The sequence below is a fragment of the Thamnophis sirtalis genome, unplaced genomic scaffold (assembly GCF_051295495.1).
Source record: "Thamnophis sirtalis isolate CommonGarterSnake01/CBP01778 unplaced genomic scaffold, rThaSir2_p1.2 scaffold_7, whole genome shotgun sequence".
In the NCBI taxonomy this organism is placed as follows: domain Eukaryota; kingdom Metazoa; phylum Chordata; class Lepidosauria; order Squamata; family Natricidae; genus Thamnophis; species Thamnophis sirtalis.
The window spans coordinates 73,510,824-73,529,291 of NW_028261387.1; the positions used below are offsets into that span (position 1 = coordinate 73,510,824).

At 44.0% G+C, this 18,468-nt stretch overlaps 1 protein-coding gene across 1 annotated transcript; it reads right to left on the reverse strand.

The window, feature by feature from the left end:
- Window positions 1–824: 824 nt before the first annotated feature.
- KCNK15 (potassium two pore domain channel subfamily K member 15) lies at window positions 825–7,888 on the reverse strand. Its single transcript, XM_087720403.1, has 2 exons — window positions 7,259–7,888; window positions 825–1,850 (listed from the first exon to the last, which is right to left on the reverse strand). The coding sequence occupies exons 1-2, from the start codon at window positions 7,572–7,574 to the stop codon at window positions 934–936; spliced, it is 1,233 nt and encodes a 410-aa protein (XP_087576529.1). The 5' UTR covers window positions 7,575–7,888; the 3' UTR covers window positions 825–933.
- Window positions 7,889–18,468: the final 10,580 nt, after the last annotated feature.

Below are 18,468 nucleotides of genomic sequence, written 5' to 3' on the forward strand. Positions count from 1 at the left end.
TGGTGTCCTAACCACTGACAAATCTTGGTGCCCCCCTCCTTTGTACATACTGTACAAATCTTCATTGGTGTTTTTCTTTCTTTCTCAACTTTGTGGTGCCCCCTTTGGGCCTGGTGGCCTAAGCACGTGCTTAGTCTGCTTAATAGTTAATACACCACCAAGGTGCTCCCAAACTGCATGTCCATTCTTTGCCCTATTACAGAATACTCAGTAGAACCCACAAGTCTGACATCTGTCCCGTTTCTTTTAGGGTGTAGATCTGTCGACTTCTTCAGCAAAAACAAGACAAGCTGAGCCTACAGGCTGTCTTGCTACAACTGGGTATTATCTGTACATTTACCCCAGTGGAATAATTAGACATCTCCACAGATGTTATGGAAACTCAGAGGCACTGTGGAGTTTTAGTACTTAAATCCATTGAGCACTCGCCTTCTAATGCAAATGTTGTGACATATGTTGACGGAAGAACTATTATTCAGCATTAATTTCCAAAGGGCATTGCTCAGGCAGCATTGCAAGGGCTTGGCAGGAATGCAATATCCAGGACAGAGGTGGATTCCTACTGGTTTACCCCGGTTCAGCCGAGTAGGTAGTAACACGGCCGCCCACGCACCCGAACCGGTTCTATTGTCACTGGCGCCATCTTGATTTTTGCTTCTGCGCATGCACAGGACAATCTCCATTGCAGACCTAGAGAATTTTTTGCACGCTGAACCGCCAGTAATGCTGGTAGCAACCCACCCCAATCCATGGGTAGACATTTCAGAACACGCCTGCAAGGAAAAGGGGGAGGGGAAAGAAAAGAGGGCACTCCACAATTATCTGACAATTCAATTCACAATTTATCATCAAAGCACATGTTCGGTAGCAGGACACAGGCCCGAGTAAAAATTAAAAACAAAAAACAAAAGTTCCAAAGAACATGCATGCTTTTCAAATAGACTTTCTCCGGACTCTGGAGTGCCCTCGGCAACTGGGACTATCAGATGACAAAGTACTGCCAGGAGAATTCAGGCCAGTGTGATCCTTACCACCTAGGGAGACTTCCATGATTTTGTAAGAAATGGAGTTATAATAAACCAGATTTGTATGACAGTTGAAAGGTTCAGCGTGGGGAGGATCTGGGCTTCTGTTCAGCCGTGGCCTGTAACACAGGCATGTACAAAAGGAAGGGACCTTTGTGGTAGAAACCAAGGATTTTCCTCTCTGCCGCTCAGCGTCATCATGGATCAATGGGATGAGGTTCATCTGACTGGTCCTGTCTTCTACAGGGAGCAAGATGTCATTTGTACTCTGGCTATCTTCCCTGGGTTTCAAGTTGATGTAATTTCTGGCTCGCCTTAAAGACGCCTTCTCTTCTTCATCCCGGCGCTCATCTTCTGAGTTCATGATCAAAAATCTGAAGACCACTAAATTCAGGAAGGCCCCGATCACCGTCAAGCCCACTAAGATGTACATAAAGCTGAAGGCGACATAAGGAGGCTTCTTCTGCAAAGCTTCGTGTTTCTGCAAGGCGACAAAGTCTCCAAATCCAATGGTGGTCAAGGTTATGAAGCAGTAATAAAAGGCATGAAAGAAAGTCCAGCCTTCAAAGTAGGAAAAGGCAGCTGCCCCAATGCCTAATGTCCCCATACATGAGAGAAAACCAACCACAACCATGTTTTTCATGGAGACTGTGGTCTGCCTCATTCCCAGACACTGCTTTATTTTTTTTAGCAGCATCCGAACAAGGATGTTCATGCGCTCCCCAAGGCTCTGGAACATAACCAGGGTGAGTGGGATACCAAGGATTGCATAGAACATGCAAAACACTTTGCCAACATCAGTTCCAGGAGCTGCATGCCCATAGCCTGCAGCAAAACAAAGAAATAAAAAGAGAAATTTTTATTAAAAATGAAGAAAGAAAGAAAATTACAGTCCATCCTATTTCAAGAACTAGCTTAATCATGGAAATTTCATGTAACTGCCTTTGGGTGACGACGGGTGCTGTCGGTCTCAAGAACTAGATATTCCCCATGGATACAAAACAACCTTGTACAATATGATACACAAAGAAAAAATGATGAAACTTCACATGTGTTGAAGGACCAGATATTTAAGGATGATGAGAAGAAATGCAAACATGAAATGATATGATCCCTTAGAAAACACAAGCAATAATTTATTGGCCCAATGTGTGATGTTATCTGAAGAAAACTTGATATTAACCCATAATACATAGTAGAACAAGGCTTCCACGTTCACACTAGAGATTATTGATAATCCTTTCCGAGAATTAAAAACACTTGCTGCTGAAAGTGTTAAAGATGTGCATGAACAGTTAGCGAGTGGAGTTACTCAAGAGGAGAAAGTGAAATTTGTTATGTTCAATGCCAAGTTTGAGAACCGTTGGAAAAGCTTTCTGGTCTTCTCTATCCAATACCCTTGTTGAGTAGCCAGTTCACTAAAAGGCCACTACTCCAGTAAATTTAAAAACAAAGATGCCTATAAGCAACAACTCCAGCTTGTTCGTACATGCCCAGTTTATTGAGTGGAACATAAATTAGTTCAGGCGTGAAATTGTATTGGCAGAAAACTAGTAAATATTTGTTTAGTAGCTGCTTTTGTAGACTTACTAGCAAAGCTGAACGATGAATTTCCACTCCAAACCTACAAGACTGATTTTCTTTATGTTTTAATAGTAACTATTATTTTGTTTGTTATTTTTCTAATTCTTTCCCTATTTATCTTTTTTCTTTTCTTTCTTTCTTTCTTTCTTTCTCTTTCCTTCCTTCCTTTCTTTTCTTTTCTCTTCTCCTCATTTTTTGGCTGGAGTGGGTAGACAAATAAATATTTCAAATGTCATTCCTCTCTAGATTTGTTTATAAGCATTATAAATGATGGGGTTTATTTTCTTTTCAATTCCTTTCCTAATGAAATGTGCCACACCATTATCTTTTTGCCAAACAGTTGCCAAATGTCAGGTCAATGTTTTCTTTGAGGACAGTATGCTCATTACAGCACTTTTGATAAAATATTTATATCATAACCTACATCTACATTTTACTGGTTATCCATTCAGTTCGGAAATTGCTTGGAGAACTCTCTGTAATCCCTTCCCCCCACCATCAATGAGCATCATCTACTGCCCATTCTAATGTAATCTGCGAAAATATTAAAAAGCAACATTACTATTGGTGAGTCTCACTTGGGGCTCCATGTCTTACATCCCTCCACCGAGAAAAATGCCCATCTTTTCTACTATCTACTTCATTCTTTAACCAAATTGAAACCCAAGTCCTGGTTTCCTGAGAAGTAAAAACAATATTTGCATGACAAGATAAAAGAAAGTGGGGATCAAAAATTGAATGTTGAGAAATGTAAGTTGCACAAAAGTACAGTGGAAGAGAAGGTACTCTAAGGATAGAGTCCAGGGGTGGGATTCTACCAGTTCAAACCAGTTCAGGTGAACCAGTAGCTCCGACTATCAGCTGGGAGTGAACCAGTTCGCTCTGACTTTGATGTGGGTCCACCCACCTGCCCCCGCGCTATACTCATCTATACTTCCTTTTCAGAAGCCCAGCAGAGTGGATTGCCGCACCTCAGCTGGTTTCCTCGCCAGCAGTAATGCAGAAGGTGAGTTTTCTGTAAAGTGTGCCCATGCATGCAGTGCTCATCAGGCAGGTCAGGTGCATGTGTGCGCTCAGCAAACTGGTTGTTAAACTGGTAGGATTCCACCCCTGATAAGAGTCCCATGCAAAGGACATTGCAACTTGCTTTCTGCAAGGTTTGGCAAGAGCAACTTTGCATGGATTCTTTCCCATTCATGCTTGTCCCTTTATCCTGTACATAAACAATGATGTAAGCAGTTCTTCTCCAAAGAAAAGACAGTTAAAGATACATGAATATATCACCATAGATGGAAATCATACTTGCTATTATTTATGTTATTGTGGGGAGAGAGGAGTCTCATTATGGTGCAATACTTATTTTTTCTTTCTATCAAATATTGTCCTTTAAAAAAAAATCAAACTCTATCATTTGGACAGTGGGGATTGGGAAAACAAAAATGTCCTAAATTGCATAGTTGGTAATTAATGTGTAATTTTTAATATTTGAAACCCACTTGCCCCATGGATGGTGAAAGAAGCAATCACTGCCAGTTCTCCAAAATGCTGGGCAAACCCAGGGCAGAAACAAGTGCCCAAAAATACATATATTCTCTCCATAAATACGTTCCTATGCCTTGTTTTATAACAGCAGAGAGAATGTTGCTTTTGTTTTAAGTGATTTAATTTGTGTCATGCTCCATATAAGGATAAAGGTAAAGGTTCCCCTCGCACATATATGCTATTCATTCCCGACTCTAGGGGGTGATGCTCATCTCCATTTCAAACCCGAAGAGCGCTGTCCGAAGACATCTCTGTGATCATATGGCCGGCATGACTAAACGCCACAGGCGCACAGAACACTGTTACCTTCCTACCAAGTGTGGTTCCTATTTTTCTACTTGCATTTTTGCATGCTTTCGAATTGCTAGGTTGGCAGAAACTAAGACAAGTAATGGGAGCTCACTCCGTTATGCGGTACTAGGGATTCGAACCTCCAAACTGCCGACTATTCTGATTGACAAGCTCAGAGTCTTAGCCACTGAGCCACTATATCCCTTTCATGCTCCACAAGGATATACATCTGCAATAGAAGAATTGGATATACGAAAGGGATACTCAACTTAAAACTATAGGTTTAGCCACCATTCAAAGTCAGAATAGGGTTGGAAAAAGTTACGATTGGTCCATTGCAGCGTCTCCAAGGTCATGTGATCAACTTTGGGTGTTTGGCAATTGGCATGTATTTATGATGGTTGCAGCATTCTGGGAATCATGGGATTGCCTTTCTAGCTAGCTTCTGATGAGCAAAGTCAATTGAGAAAGCCAGATTTGCTTAAGAACCTCACGATTCATTTAACAATTGCAGTGATTGGCATAATAACTGTGGCAAAAAGGTCCTAAAATCAGGCACACTTAATCACTGCCTTGCTTAGCAATGGAAATTCTGGACCCAATTATGGTTGCATGTGAAAGACTACCCGTGCGCCTTTACATGAATGAACTACAGGTCGTCCTCGACTTACAACAGTTCATTTAGTGACCATTCAAAGTTATAACAGCATTGAAAAATGTGACCGATGACCGTTTTTCACAGTCGCAACCTTTGCAGCCTCCCCATGGTCATGTGATCAAAATTAGGGATTTTATATTTATGATGGCTGAAGTGTCCCAGGGTCTTGTGATCCCCTCTTGCAACCTTCTGACAAGGAAAGTCAATGGCGGAGCCAGATTCACTTAACAAATGCTTACGAATTTAACAACTGCAGTGATTCACTTAACAAATGTGGCAAGAAAGGTTGAAAAATGGGGCAAAACTCCCTTAACAAATGTCTCAGTTAGCAACATAAATTTTGGGCTCAATTGTGGGCCTAAGTTGAGAGTGGCCATTTCTAATCCTATAGCCATGTCACTATTTCCAATGCCCCTCCCCTTTCTCCCCCAGTCTTAGGACTAGATCGGTAACAGTAACGGCTTCAGAGACCAGGTCAACAGCCTTGATGTGGCAAGGACACTCTGCTGACAATTTACAGCTTAACAGAGTTGGAAGGAACCTTGTAAGTCATCTAATGCAACCCCCCACACCCCCAAGCAGGATACCCTACACCATTTCTGACAAATGACAATCCAATCTCTTCTTGAAAGCCTCCAACAACTTCCTCACAACTTCCGAAGGCAACTTCTGTTCCATTGTTTGATTGTTGTCACTGTCAGAAAATTTATCCTTATTTCTAAGTTGAATCTCTCCTTGATCAGCTTCCACCCATTATTCCTTATCTGGCCTTCAGGGACTTTGGAAAATAGCTGGATCCCTTCCTCTCTCTGGCAGCCCTCAAATATTGGAACACTGCTATCATGTCTCCCCTGGCCCTTCTCTTCACTTTCCCAGATCAACTGGGGATGAGTGGCCAGTTACATTACAGCGTATAAGATTGCAAAAGAGTATAAGAGTAGTAATTTTGTTGAAAATTATGAACCAGTGTGAGTACACTAAACTGGAATTGAGGCTGGACTTCTTCAGTGAGCAGTATTTACATCTCAAGCCTTCATTGGAAGTACATAAAGTCTTCAATTTACGACCACAACTGAGCCCAAAATTTACACTGCTGAGGGAGAAGTTTGTTAAGTGAATTTTGCCCCATTTTACAACTTTTCTTGCCACTTTTGCTAAGTGAATCACTGCAGTTGTTATATGAATAATACAGCTGTAAAGTGATTATGGTTTCCCTGTTGACTTTGCTTGTCAGACTGTTTCAAAAAGGGATTGCATGACCCAGGGACACCGCCACCGTCATAAATATGAGTCAGTAGCCAAGCATCTGCGTCACACATCCATGGGGATGCTGCAACAGTCGTAAGTCTGAAAAGCAGTCGTAAGTCGCTTTTTTGAGGGCTGTTGTAACTTCAAACGGTCACTAAGCGAACTGTTGTAAGTCGAGGGCTACCTGTACCGTCCTTTTCTCTTTCGTAAGTGACCCCAGTTCCAGGTGGAAAGTGGATTGTGATCAAGCGAAGTACTCTGTACATATTCCAAAATGCTTTTCATAATAGTTAGCTCACACATTCTATCGTGAAAACAGCTAAAATTAAGTTTGAAATGTAGGCTTGTTGGGAGAGCTGAGGGAAGCTCACACTGACTGATGGCTGCAACAAGTGATTTCTGGTGGTCCAATCTGCCTACGAATTCCTCAGCTTGTAGCCCCAAAACAACTTGTAGCCCCAAAGCATCCCGAGACCACCAAGCTGGGGAAGGCTGGTGTAAGAGAAGCTGCAGGAACCAAGTTCACACTGACTAGGGTCATCGGCTTCTTGTGACTTCGTGGGCTCTGGGTCCACGGAAGAGTGAAATGCTCACTTGGACGCAGGTAAACTCTGTCCACCAATCCTTCTACATGCAGAGGCCAACGCCCCTAAATTGCTATGCCTTTTAAGCTCGGCGTTCAGCCTAGACTGGATGCCCCAGGATGCCCACACGGCACACCTCCTACAGCTGGCGGGGCAGATGGAGCCCCGGGCTCACCCACAGGTGGCTCCTTGGAAGGAGGGCGAGGGGATGATAATGATGACGATGATGATGATGGGGCGGGGGAAGGGAGGGGAGGGGAGGGCCACCCTGCCGCCTCGTGGTCAAAGGGAAAGCGGACCCTGGATGCCGAGAGCCGCGCACTCACCGATGGTGGTGATCACCGTGATGGCAAAGTAAAAGGAGCCGGCGAACCTCCACTGGCGGCCGGCTCGGTGAGGCTCGGCCCGTAGGACCAGCCGCTCAAACTCCCGGTAGTCTTCCGGCGAGAAGCGGTACTTCTTTCGGAGGTCGCTGCGCTTCTGCTCCAGGAGGCGCTTGTGGCCGATCTCGGCCTCGGACTCGAGCGCATCGAAGACGGCGGCGCCCACCAGCAGATAGGAGAAAACGCAGACGATCAGGGAGACCGTGCGGAGGTTCTGCCGCTTCATGGCGAGCAGGCGGCCGCCCCAAGGAGGCATCATCAGCTGGGGAGCCGCATGGCCCCGGAGCAGCCGACCAGACCTCCCTAGGCGCAGTCCGCCATCCCCTCGGCGACCCCGGGCTTTGCGTGGCGAGGGAGCCCGGTTGGAGAGCAGCAGCTTCCGCCAGCAGCCGGGCTCACCTCCCGTCCCGCCTGCCCTGCCTCAGATCGAGCGGCTCTCCGAGTGACAGCCAGGAGGTCGATTCCGCCTTCCGCCCTGGTTAAGCTGCTCGTACCGGCGGCGATCTCCGGCGTGTTGCAGCCAGAAACGAGCGGCGGCTCCAGTCGCAGGCAAGGAGCTACCACGCCTCCCCTTCCCAGCTGCGGGTGTGGGAAGAGGAGGCGGGTGGGGCCGGGAGCGCTTGCGCCACCGGAGGCCGCGCCCCGGTGAGCCGAAGGAGCTTGGTTGTGAACTCGCGCTGTCCTAGCTGGAACCTGAGCGCCTTGAACGCGGAGACCGCGAATCGCCTTCAGGTTAGCTCCTAACTGTGGTCCGGAGCCTTAGCCATACTGGAAGCAAAATCCCATCGGTTTCTCTCAGCAAGGCAGTCACTGGTGCACACATAGCCGATGGAACCCAGTAGAATTTCTTTCCAAGTACTGCATGCATTTCCCCCCCATAGCCAACTGCACAGCTTATTTGGTCTTTGAATGACGTCATTGGGCCCAGTTTTTGTCCTGGCGCTCTGACATTTTGAGCAGTGAGCCCCTCTAGCAGGACAAACATTAAACTGGCTTTTATTTGCATTTGGCGTCTTTTAGCTCCCCCTCTCCACTGGCAATAACTTTTTGGATTTCAAAAGCTGGAAAACAGGCTTTGAAGCACTTCTGATTTCATATGCAGCCTTTTGCTTGAATGCTGCTTGGCCAGGAAAAGCAAGCAAGTAGTAAAAGCTCCCAGGGAGGAAAGCTAGGGCAAATGTAGACAGCATACTAAAAAGCAGAGACACCACCCTGCCAACAAAAGTGTGTATAGTCAAGGCTATGGTTTTCCCAGTTGCAATGTGTGGCTGTGAAAGTTGGACCAAAGAATTGAGGCCTTTGAACTATGATGCTGGAAAAGTCTCCTGCGAGTCCCTTGGACAGCAAGACGATCAAACTGGTCAGTCCTAGAGGAGATCAACTCTGACTGCTCTTTAGAAGACCAGATCCTGAAGATGAAACTCCAATACTTTGGCCATTTAATGATGAAGGACTCACTGGAGAAGAGTCTAATGCTGGGAAAGATTGAGGGCAAAAGAAGAAGGGGAGGACAGAGAATGAGATGGCTGGATGGAGACACCAAAGCAGTAGATGTGAGCTTAAATGGACACAAGAGGATGATAGAGGACAGGAAGGCCTGGAGGAACATTGGCCATAGGGTTGTGATGGGTCGGACATGACTTCCCAACTAACAACAACAAAAAGTAAAAGCTTAAGTGATGCACTAAAAAGAAAACATTCCCAGTATGTACTAAACTGGACTTTATTCTGCTTTTGTTTACAACCGAAGTTGTCTTCTATAGTTGTTGCCAAAGTGTGATAAATTTAATGTCAGCATTTCATTAACGCATCAAACCAGTGAATAGGCAATCTATCAAAAATTAGGTACTTAAAATGAATGTAGAAAAAATCATTTAACGTGAAGTACGGTAAAACTGTGGATTTGATTCATTGAGATCAAAGCCAAAATGGTGTCAGTATAAATTTAGCTCTCAGTAATCCTTTTGATAGACATTATACTGCTCCCACTCACTGCTAGGAGATTTGAAGAGCCCTCCAGCACAGCAGGGTGGATAAGTCACATGCTTGCTCTGTTTCTCTTTTAGTTCCTGTTTTGTAATTTTTTTAAAGTAATAATTACACCAAGCAGATGGCAAACTTGCTGAAAATAACTTCATATATGAAAAACAAAATCATATTCTGCCAGCCTTACCAGGTGGACCAAACAGGAAACAGGACTAGATGAGCTACTTCTACCCTACTACAAGGCTATATTATCAGAATCTTGCAAGTCTGAAAGTATAATTTTGCCCCATCACTTTTACATCCCCCCAAAATTAGGGAGGGTCTCTTCTGAGCCTCTTCTTGCCCCACCCACTACCCAGGTGTGGAATAGGCTGTCTCTTATTTAAGTGTTCCTTAAGACCATCTAGGGACATGGTGGCTCAGTGGCTAAGATGCTGAGCTTGTCGATCAGAAAGGTCAACAGTTCTGCGGTTTGAATCCCTACTTGTCCCAGCTTCTGCCAACCTAACAGTTCGAAAGAATGTAAAAATGCAAGTAGAAAACTAGGGACCACCTTTGGTGGGAAGGTAACAGCATTCTGTGTGCCTTCGGCATTTAGTCATGCCAGCCACATGTCTTCGGATAGCACTGGCTCTTCGACTTTGAAACGAAGATGAGCATCACCCCAAGAGTCAGGAATGACTAGCACATACGTGCAAGGGGAACATTTTTCTTTACCTAAGCACCATCTCTTCACCCCATGTTCCAAAGTCCCTTCCACATCCCATTATATATTCAGAATAAAATGTGATAACTTAATTCAGGAAGCTTGAATTCAGAACATCTGTGTTGCATTAACACACCTTCATACAATAAAATCAGGAAGAGTGCTGCAAAAGTCAAAGGGGTGAAGCCTCATACAACAGAACCTTAAGTCATACAGATACCAGCTCCAACATTTACATCTGTGTACTAACTTGGTATCTGCTTAGAAAATTCTTATGCATAGTGATCCCTGCATGAAGGCTTCTGGAAATTGTAGGTGGCCCTGGCCACCCACCCTGCCTCTATGGCGTCCCATTTAGGCCCTTTTTTAGCAAAAAGTGCATGCACGGAGGTGTTCATTTACTTAGCACATGTGGTCACATTTGCAAACCAATAGGGAAGGCAAGTAAATACCACCCCCGAGTGGCAGCCAGGCATACCAGAGGGGCCTAATTGTAGGTGTGTGTGTGTGTGTGTGTGTGTGTGTGTGTGTATCAAGGAAAGTATAGGTAATACTACCTCTTTATAATCAGCTATAATTTTATTAGTAACATTCACTGAAACTCTTTTTTGTACTAAAAAAAAATCTCAGTAGTATTAATTCAGTTGGATATTAAAGACTTTTTTTGCTGAATTCACACTTCATGTTACACCAGAGTGTGGTATTTTTGATATATATTTTTTTGCTTAACTTCTTTTAGATGGTAAGCCACAATTGTTTTTTTCAGGAAGACACTGTTAAAAATAAATGAAATGTAAAACAAGCTTTGAGAAAATTATAGCAATGTTATTAGGACCTATTTGTAAGAAGAGAGTTTCTGGAGCTGGAAACAACAGCTCATTAAATGGTAGGGTCACTGTGCCCTGCCCACAGTCCCTCTAATGTATCTCAAAATGTATGGCCCTTAGACACTAAAAGGTTGCCAACTCCTGATTTACAATTACCGGTAGGTAGAATCTGTTACTCTTTGCAGTTGCTAATGAAGAGAAGGCTGTTGCTGGGTAGATGGCGGTTTCCCAAAGTCTAAAACTATGTATTCTGCTTACTTCTTTGTCATCAGTACATCTTAGTCAGAGCAGGTGTGCAATTGGGGGTTTCTTTTGGTTTTGAAGAGAAGGTGACATCCATGGGTAAGGGCCTTTGAACAGATGCATCTTGTGCATCAATTGCACCCTGCACTGGAGCGGGAGACCTTTTTCATGGGTGATTCATGTCTTAGTCACTCCACCTGGATTATGGAAATATACGCTATATGGACTTGCTCTTGAAGAGTATTTTGAAGCTGCAGTTGGTCCAGAATGACAATGCAGGCATTTTTTGACATCTCCTGTTCTGCTCCAGTGGTTCCCAGTAGGCTTTTAAACCAATTCAAGGTGCTGATTACTATCTATAAAGCCCTGCATGGCATAGGACCAAGCTATTTGTGGGAGCATCCATTCCCCATTGATTCTACCACCTCTTCCAAGTCTAACAGGGGGAGCATGGTCTGGGTCAGCAGTCACCAACTGGAGGTTTGTGGACCACTGGTAGTCTGCGAGAAAATTCTGTTGGTCCACAGAAAAATTATGTGCATTTTTTATATTGCACTAAATCAGGGGTCCTCAAACACGTCCCCCCAGGCCAGATACGTGCATTCAACAGTTGTGTTGTTGCAGAGAGTCTCATCCTTCTGAGTCTTTTTGGGCAGGTCGGAGTGGGGAAGAAACTCCAACTTCAGGTCTGCTTCAGCCTCCTGGTGCGGGGCCTTGGTTGAAGGCTGGGGGAAGTGCCGCTGACAGCAAAGAGCTGGAGATCCTTGTTCCAATGGGACTGCATCATGGTCTGGAACTGGCTGACTATCTCATCCCACTGAGCTTCCAGGCACTGGCACCTGGCCTTGCACTCCTGCAGGTCTTCCCTCTGCTTGGAAAGCTTATGCTCATAGTTGTCAGTGAGGTGCTTCTGCTGAGCCTCCTTCTCGGTCAGATTCAATTTGAATTGAGCCAGCTGTTTTGCCAACTTTTTTTCGTGGTGGCTGCTTAGTTCCAACAACTGCTTCCTGTTGGGGCCCTAAGGAGTGTAGGCAAGGAGTGGCAAGGAGTGGCTGGCAAGGCACCCCTCGACATGAGTGATATCGAGTTGGCCATGCCCAGCCAGTCATATGACCACCTTGCCATGCCCACCCAGCCAGTCATTAGGCAGATCAAATTAGTGGTCCACGGGATTTAAAATTATGAATGTAGTGGTCCCTGAGGTCCGAAAGCTTGGTGACCCCTGCTCTGGATCCCTTCAAACAATGCCATCTTGTTGGACCCTGGAATATTGCCTTCTTTTTGGCTACACCTACACTATGGCATTCTCCTCCACCAGAGATCCAGATGGCCCCAACCCTATTTTTGTTTAAAAAAATGTTCTTTTGTAAAGTTTTTCTAACTGGACGCGGTGGCTCAGTGGCTAAAACACTGAGCTTGTCAATCAGTAAGATCGGCGGTTCGGCAGTTCGAATCCCTAGTGTCGTGTAATGGAGTGAGCTCCCATTACTTGTGCCAGCTTCTGCCAACCTAGTAGTTTGAAAGCATGTAAAAATGCAAGTAGAAAAACAGGAACCACCTTTGGTGGGAAGGTAACAACGTTCCATGTGCCTTCGGCATTTAGTCATGCCAGCCACATAACCATGGAGACGTTTTCAGACAGCGCTGGCTCTTCAGCTTTAAAACAGAGATGAGCACCGCCCCTTAGAGTCAGGAACAACTAACACATAGATGAGAGGGGAACCTTTATCTTTACCTTTTATATTATATAAATCTTTATAAATGGTAACCTACACCCTGAACTGCATCTGAAACTACACTGGCAAGTATAGCAATAGCAATAGCAGTTAGACTTATATACCGCTTGATAGGGCTTTCAGCCCTCTCTAAGCGGTTTACAGAGTCAGCATATCGCCCCCACGGTCTGGGTCCTCATTTCACCCACCTCGGAAGGATGGAAGGCTGAGTCAACCTTGAGCCGGTGAGATTTGAACCGCCGAACTGCAGATAGCAGTCAGCTGAAGTGGCCTGCAGTACTGCACTCTAACCACTGCGCCACCTCGGTGCAGAGATTTTTTTTTTTTTTTTTAGCAATAGCAGTAGACTTATATACCGCTTCATAGGCCTTTCAGGCCTCTCTAAGCGGTTTACAGAGAGTCAGCATATTGCCCCCAACAATCTGGGTCCTCATTTTACCCACCTCGGAAGGATGGAAGGCTGAGTCAACCCTGAGCCAATGAGATTTGAACCGCTGACCTGCTGATCTAGCAGTAGCCTGCAGTGCTGCATTTAACCACTGCGCCACCTTGGCTCCAGATGCAGAGATGTCACATGGGTATAGAGAGTAAGGATGATAACCTTGACAAAAATAGGCCTGATCCATTGCTAAAACAATGAAGGATGAACTATACTTAAGTCCACAACAGACAAAATTGAAGAGGACAAAGATTGGCACTTCCTTATTTCACAAGAATACAAGGAGAGAAGGCACAGCACAATCCAACATGCAAAATTCTGTTATAGACACTCTCAATAAACAGGGCTTCAGCCTTCTGGTGGAGTTGATTTCCTGGTCTGGTCTACCTGGTGGGGCTGATATCCACCATGGCCTTGTGCCACTACAGTCTAGTTGAAACTTCTGATTAGTCTTCAAGGGCAGCCCTGTTTACAGTCTATTACATTAATCAAGACATGAGATAATGATGATATGAATGAGCAGAGGCTGTGAATGTAAGAGGATGCCCAGATCACACACTACTCCTGAAGGGAAGTGTAACTCCATCCAAAAATTAAGATAGAAGTTCCCCAGTCTGAGGCAGTCCTAACAACCACAAGTATCCAATTTTGCTAGAATTGAATCAGAGTTGATATTTCCAGAGTTGGTCACTGTGGCCCTTCTGCAGACATCATTTTGGGAAATACAAACTCCAGCTTTTGGCAGGTACTAAAACCAAAAGTGATTCATCCTGAGCATAAATTTCACAGGCATTTTATGGATCCACAAGTGTTCAGAGGACATTTGGGTGTTTTCCTGACAATCTGGCAGACAGTTCTGTTTTGTACCTGATTGATCTCTGAATGAAATTGCTTCTATGAGGTCTCTGCCCAGTTGCTGATCCCAATTTCAGGCCATTCAAGATGTGTGCAGAAGCAAGTACATTGGAAAATCAATACGTTGCACAGCTTAATGTCTAGGATAATGCTGCAGCCAACATTTGAGATCAACTCATTGTTTGAGTCTGTAAAAAAAAGAGAGAGAACCTACAAAGGACTGGAAAGCAACAAGTTGTGCCTACAAGATCTGGGCTAGAAAAAATCTAGACAACATTAGACAGCATTAAAAAGAAAGAAGAAATCTGCATTTTGGTGTAGAAAAAAAAACCCTTTGATAATTTGCAGTAGCAATTCCTGTTGGCTGTACTGAATGAGATAAATCCTGGAGAAGAGTTCCAAGTTTAGGCCAGAATCATGTACCAATGGCAAAGTGCAAAGATTATGTAGTCCAAGGATGTCTCTTGCTATTTATCATTGCTATAGTAATGTTGGTAGAAAAGGCTTCAGGTGATAAACAAATATCAATTCTCAAAATCTATGGAGGTAGAATATAACCTCAAATATTAGACAGGCAATGTATTGTAATATTAACTACCACAACACCAGTGACGTGCGGTGTGGTTTATGGCTGGTGAGGCAAAAAGAAAGAAAGCGGCTTTTGGCGGCCCCGCCGCTATGTCCGACATGGGTTAGCTGCTGCCAGAGTCCCCAATGGATGACTCTGCTTAACTGTTTAAAAAAGCCTCTAAAAAAACACCCTCTACAGGAGGAGGCAAGAGAACCACGTGCCTCATCTACATAAGGAATTGTTCGGCTTTTAACCCTTGCATAACTCTGCTCGAGTGATCATAAAGTCAGACTAAATGAGGCACGTGGTTCTCCCGCCTCCTCCTGTAGAGGGCACTTTTTAGAGGCTTTTTTAAACAGTTAAGCACTAAGAAGAGTCTTCCACTGTGACTCTGGAAGCAACTTCCTCAGCTTTTCCTTTTACATTTTTTTCTTTTCATGATGTCAGTGGTGAGGCTCTGCCTCCCCTGCCTCCCCTGACTGCAGGTCACTGCACAACACCATGAAAGTCAATAATTGTATTCATTATTGAATATGGAATGAATATGGAATTATACTGAATAATATTGAAGGTGAGTTGATGAATTTCATTATTTCATTAATGAAAACAATTCATAGTTTTGGAGAACTCTCTGGATACAAAATTAAAATCCCAAACCCAAAAATAATGACAAGATATGCAGTGTAAGAAGTTAATTTTTTGCAGGAAAATCTGACTATCACAGACCACTCAGAGTGATACCTTGGTCTGGCATTTGACAGGTAATAATCAGGAAATAAAATAATTCTGTTAAATTATGGCATGAAATCAAGAGAGATCTTAAAAGGTGAAGGAACATGGTTAGGAACAATTGCAATCATTAAATGAATGCATTGCCCCAAACAGATTATTTGTTCCAAATGGTGCCAATCGGTAAAGAATTCAGGTAAATGTTTGTGTATCTAAAATCATCTTGGGAGCTCCTGAACCCAGATCTTCTCTGAATCCAATATTGCTATTATGTCATTCGCTAGGGTTTATTAATTGGTGGGCTTCCATAGTTATTTGAGCTAAATTATGCCTTATTCCATTATTATATATTGAATGGATTAAGATTGATATGATTTATTCATCATATTAAAGCACAGCAGAGGAGCTGCGTTCCCACAAGCACGACATTAGGCCACAAACAAGCTTAGTGTCTGGTATGAACCCAGCCTTAGTGCATTAAGCCATATGAGCCAAGGGGGCGCAGTGGTTAAATGCAGCACTGCAGGCTACTTCAGCTGACTGCAGTTCCGCAGTTCGGCTGTTCAAATCTCACCGGCTCAGGGTTGACTCAGCCTTCCATCCTTCCGAGGTGGGTAAAATGAAGACCTGGATTATTGTTGGGGGCAATATGCTGACTCTGTAAACCGCTTAGAGAGGGCTGAAAGCCCTATGAAGCGGTATATAAGTCTAACTGCTATTGCTATTAAGGATTGCAATCTGTTAGCTATGGGTTATTAGTGTATTCAGTGGTGGCTTCAAAAATTTCAGCAACGAATTTTCTTCCTTGTTGCTGGGTGGGCGTGGCCATGGTGGGCGTGGCCTAGTCAGCCTTCTGCACCATGGTGGGGGGATTTTCCCCTTTCCCAGCCTCTGCAAGGGTGAAACCTGCTTCCCCCGGGCTCCAGAGGCCAGAAATGGGTCTGCTTCCGGAATTTCCAGGAGACCCATTTTTCCCCCTCCCCAAGCCTCCACACAGGCCCCTGCACTTATCTCGCATCCATAATGGGCCATGTGGAGACCAGGGTGGCCGGGGCCAGCCAGGGGTAGGATTTGGAGGTTCTCCGAACAAGTCATAATGTTAGCTACAGGTTCTCCCGAACCCGGGCAGATCTGTAACAGCCCACCCTGAGTGTATTGTGTAAATCCAACCATTGCGCTTTCTAATCCTCAATGGTTACATAAACTACACAATGTATGAAGCCACTCACAGGACTGCTGCTGTGGGGTTAGTGGAAGAGTTCTTACAACCAAGTACATGAAGATCTGGGGAAATGGATTTCCTATTGATCTCATTTCTCCCATGCAAAAAAATCATCTGGCTGATAAGACAAAACTATTTTTTTTTCCTTAGCTGCAATGACCATTTTCAAACAAGCTACGTGAGTCTGCTCGTTCTTGTCAGTTTCAATTTTCTTTTCCTTTAAGAGATGGGGAGGGGAAATTCCTCCCCCTCCCTTGCAATAGCTGCCATCTGCTCCAGCCAGGTCACAGTGTGCTATCAGCAAAATGGTAAGCAAATAATAGTAATAAAAAAGGAACTCAGCTGAGGTTTCCCCTCCCCCAACCAGCACACTATCTTTCAGAGACTGATGTATTGCTGCTATTAGTGGAATTAGATGCGATGATACATTGACATCAAACCTTCTCCCGCTCCCGAGTTAATGGAATGGAACCAAAAACCCAGCGAAGCAGGCAAGAGTGGCCTCTTGTTCCTTCTATTTATACTTAGTAAATACAGTACTACCACAATTATCAACCGTTTTAGTGAACAGAATACCAAAAGGACTTGTTATGTGTCTTTAGGAGAAAGATTGAACTTCAAGTTTTCTCTCACACTTGAACTGATTCTTCAAAGCTGTTAACAATTTTTCTCATCCCTGATGCTAGAAAGGAATAAGGGGTACCCTTTAGAGGGGTATTAAAATGTTTGCTTGCTCTTTCTGTATGTGCAGATGTGTCATCAGAGGATCTGTGCCATATTAGACATTCTGACTGAATTCATACGTGATGTTGTACCACAGGGTGTTAACTAAGCCAAAATTAGTTGGACTCACACATCATGCTAAGCCATTAAGTTTAATATACAAACCAAAATGGCTGGATTCTCACAACCCACTAAGCCAAAAAGAAACAATCCATATTGTGGCTTAGGACAGTATGTGGAACCAACAACGACATCACTGTTGCTAAATATAAGAATACTAGCGGATGTACCAGATCTGAATGCAATCATAGCATATAGCCTTACAATACAACACAACATAACACAACACAACACAATACAATACAATACAATAGCAGAGTTGGAAGGGTCCTTGGAGGTCTTCTAGTCCAATGCCCTGCCTAGGCAGGAAACCTTATACCATTTCAGACAAATGGCTATCCAACATCTTCTTAAAGACTTCCAGTTTTGGGGCATTCACAACTTTTGGAGGCAAGCTGTTCCACTGATTAATTGTTCTAACTGTCAGGAAACTTCTCCTCAGTTCTAAGTTGCTTCTCTCCTTGATTAGTTTCCACCCATTGCTTCTTGTTCTACCCTCAGGTGCCTTGGATATTGGAACACTGCTATCATGTCTCCCCTAGTCCTTCTTTCTATTACACTAGACATACCCAGTTCCTGCAACCGTTCTTCATATGTTTTAGTCTCCAGTCCCCTAATAATCTTTGTTGCTCTTCTCTGCACTCTTTCTAGAGTCTCCACATCTTTTTTACATCGTGGCGACCAAAACTGATTGCAGTATTCCAAGTGTGGCCTTACCAAGTCATTATAAAGTGGTATTAAGACTTCACGTGATCTTGATTCTATCCCTCTGTTTATGCAGCCTAGAACTATGTTGGCTTTTTTGGCAGCTGCTGCACACTGCTGGCTCATATTTAAATGGTTGTCCACTAGGATTCCAAGATCCCTTTCACAGTTACTACTATTGAGGAAGGTACCACCTATATTGTACCTGTGCATTTCGTTTGTGTTGCCTAATTGTAGATGCCTTGTATGTGTGCAATTGAACACTCTGAATATTAACACTTTGGGAGCAGG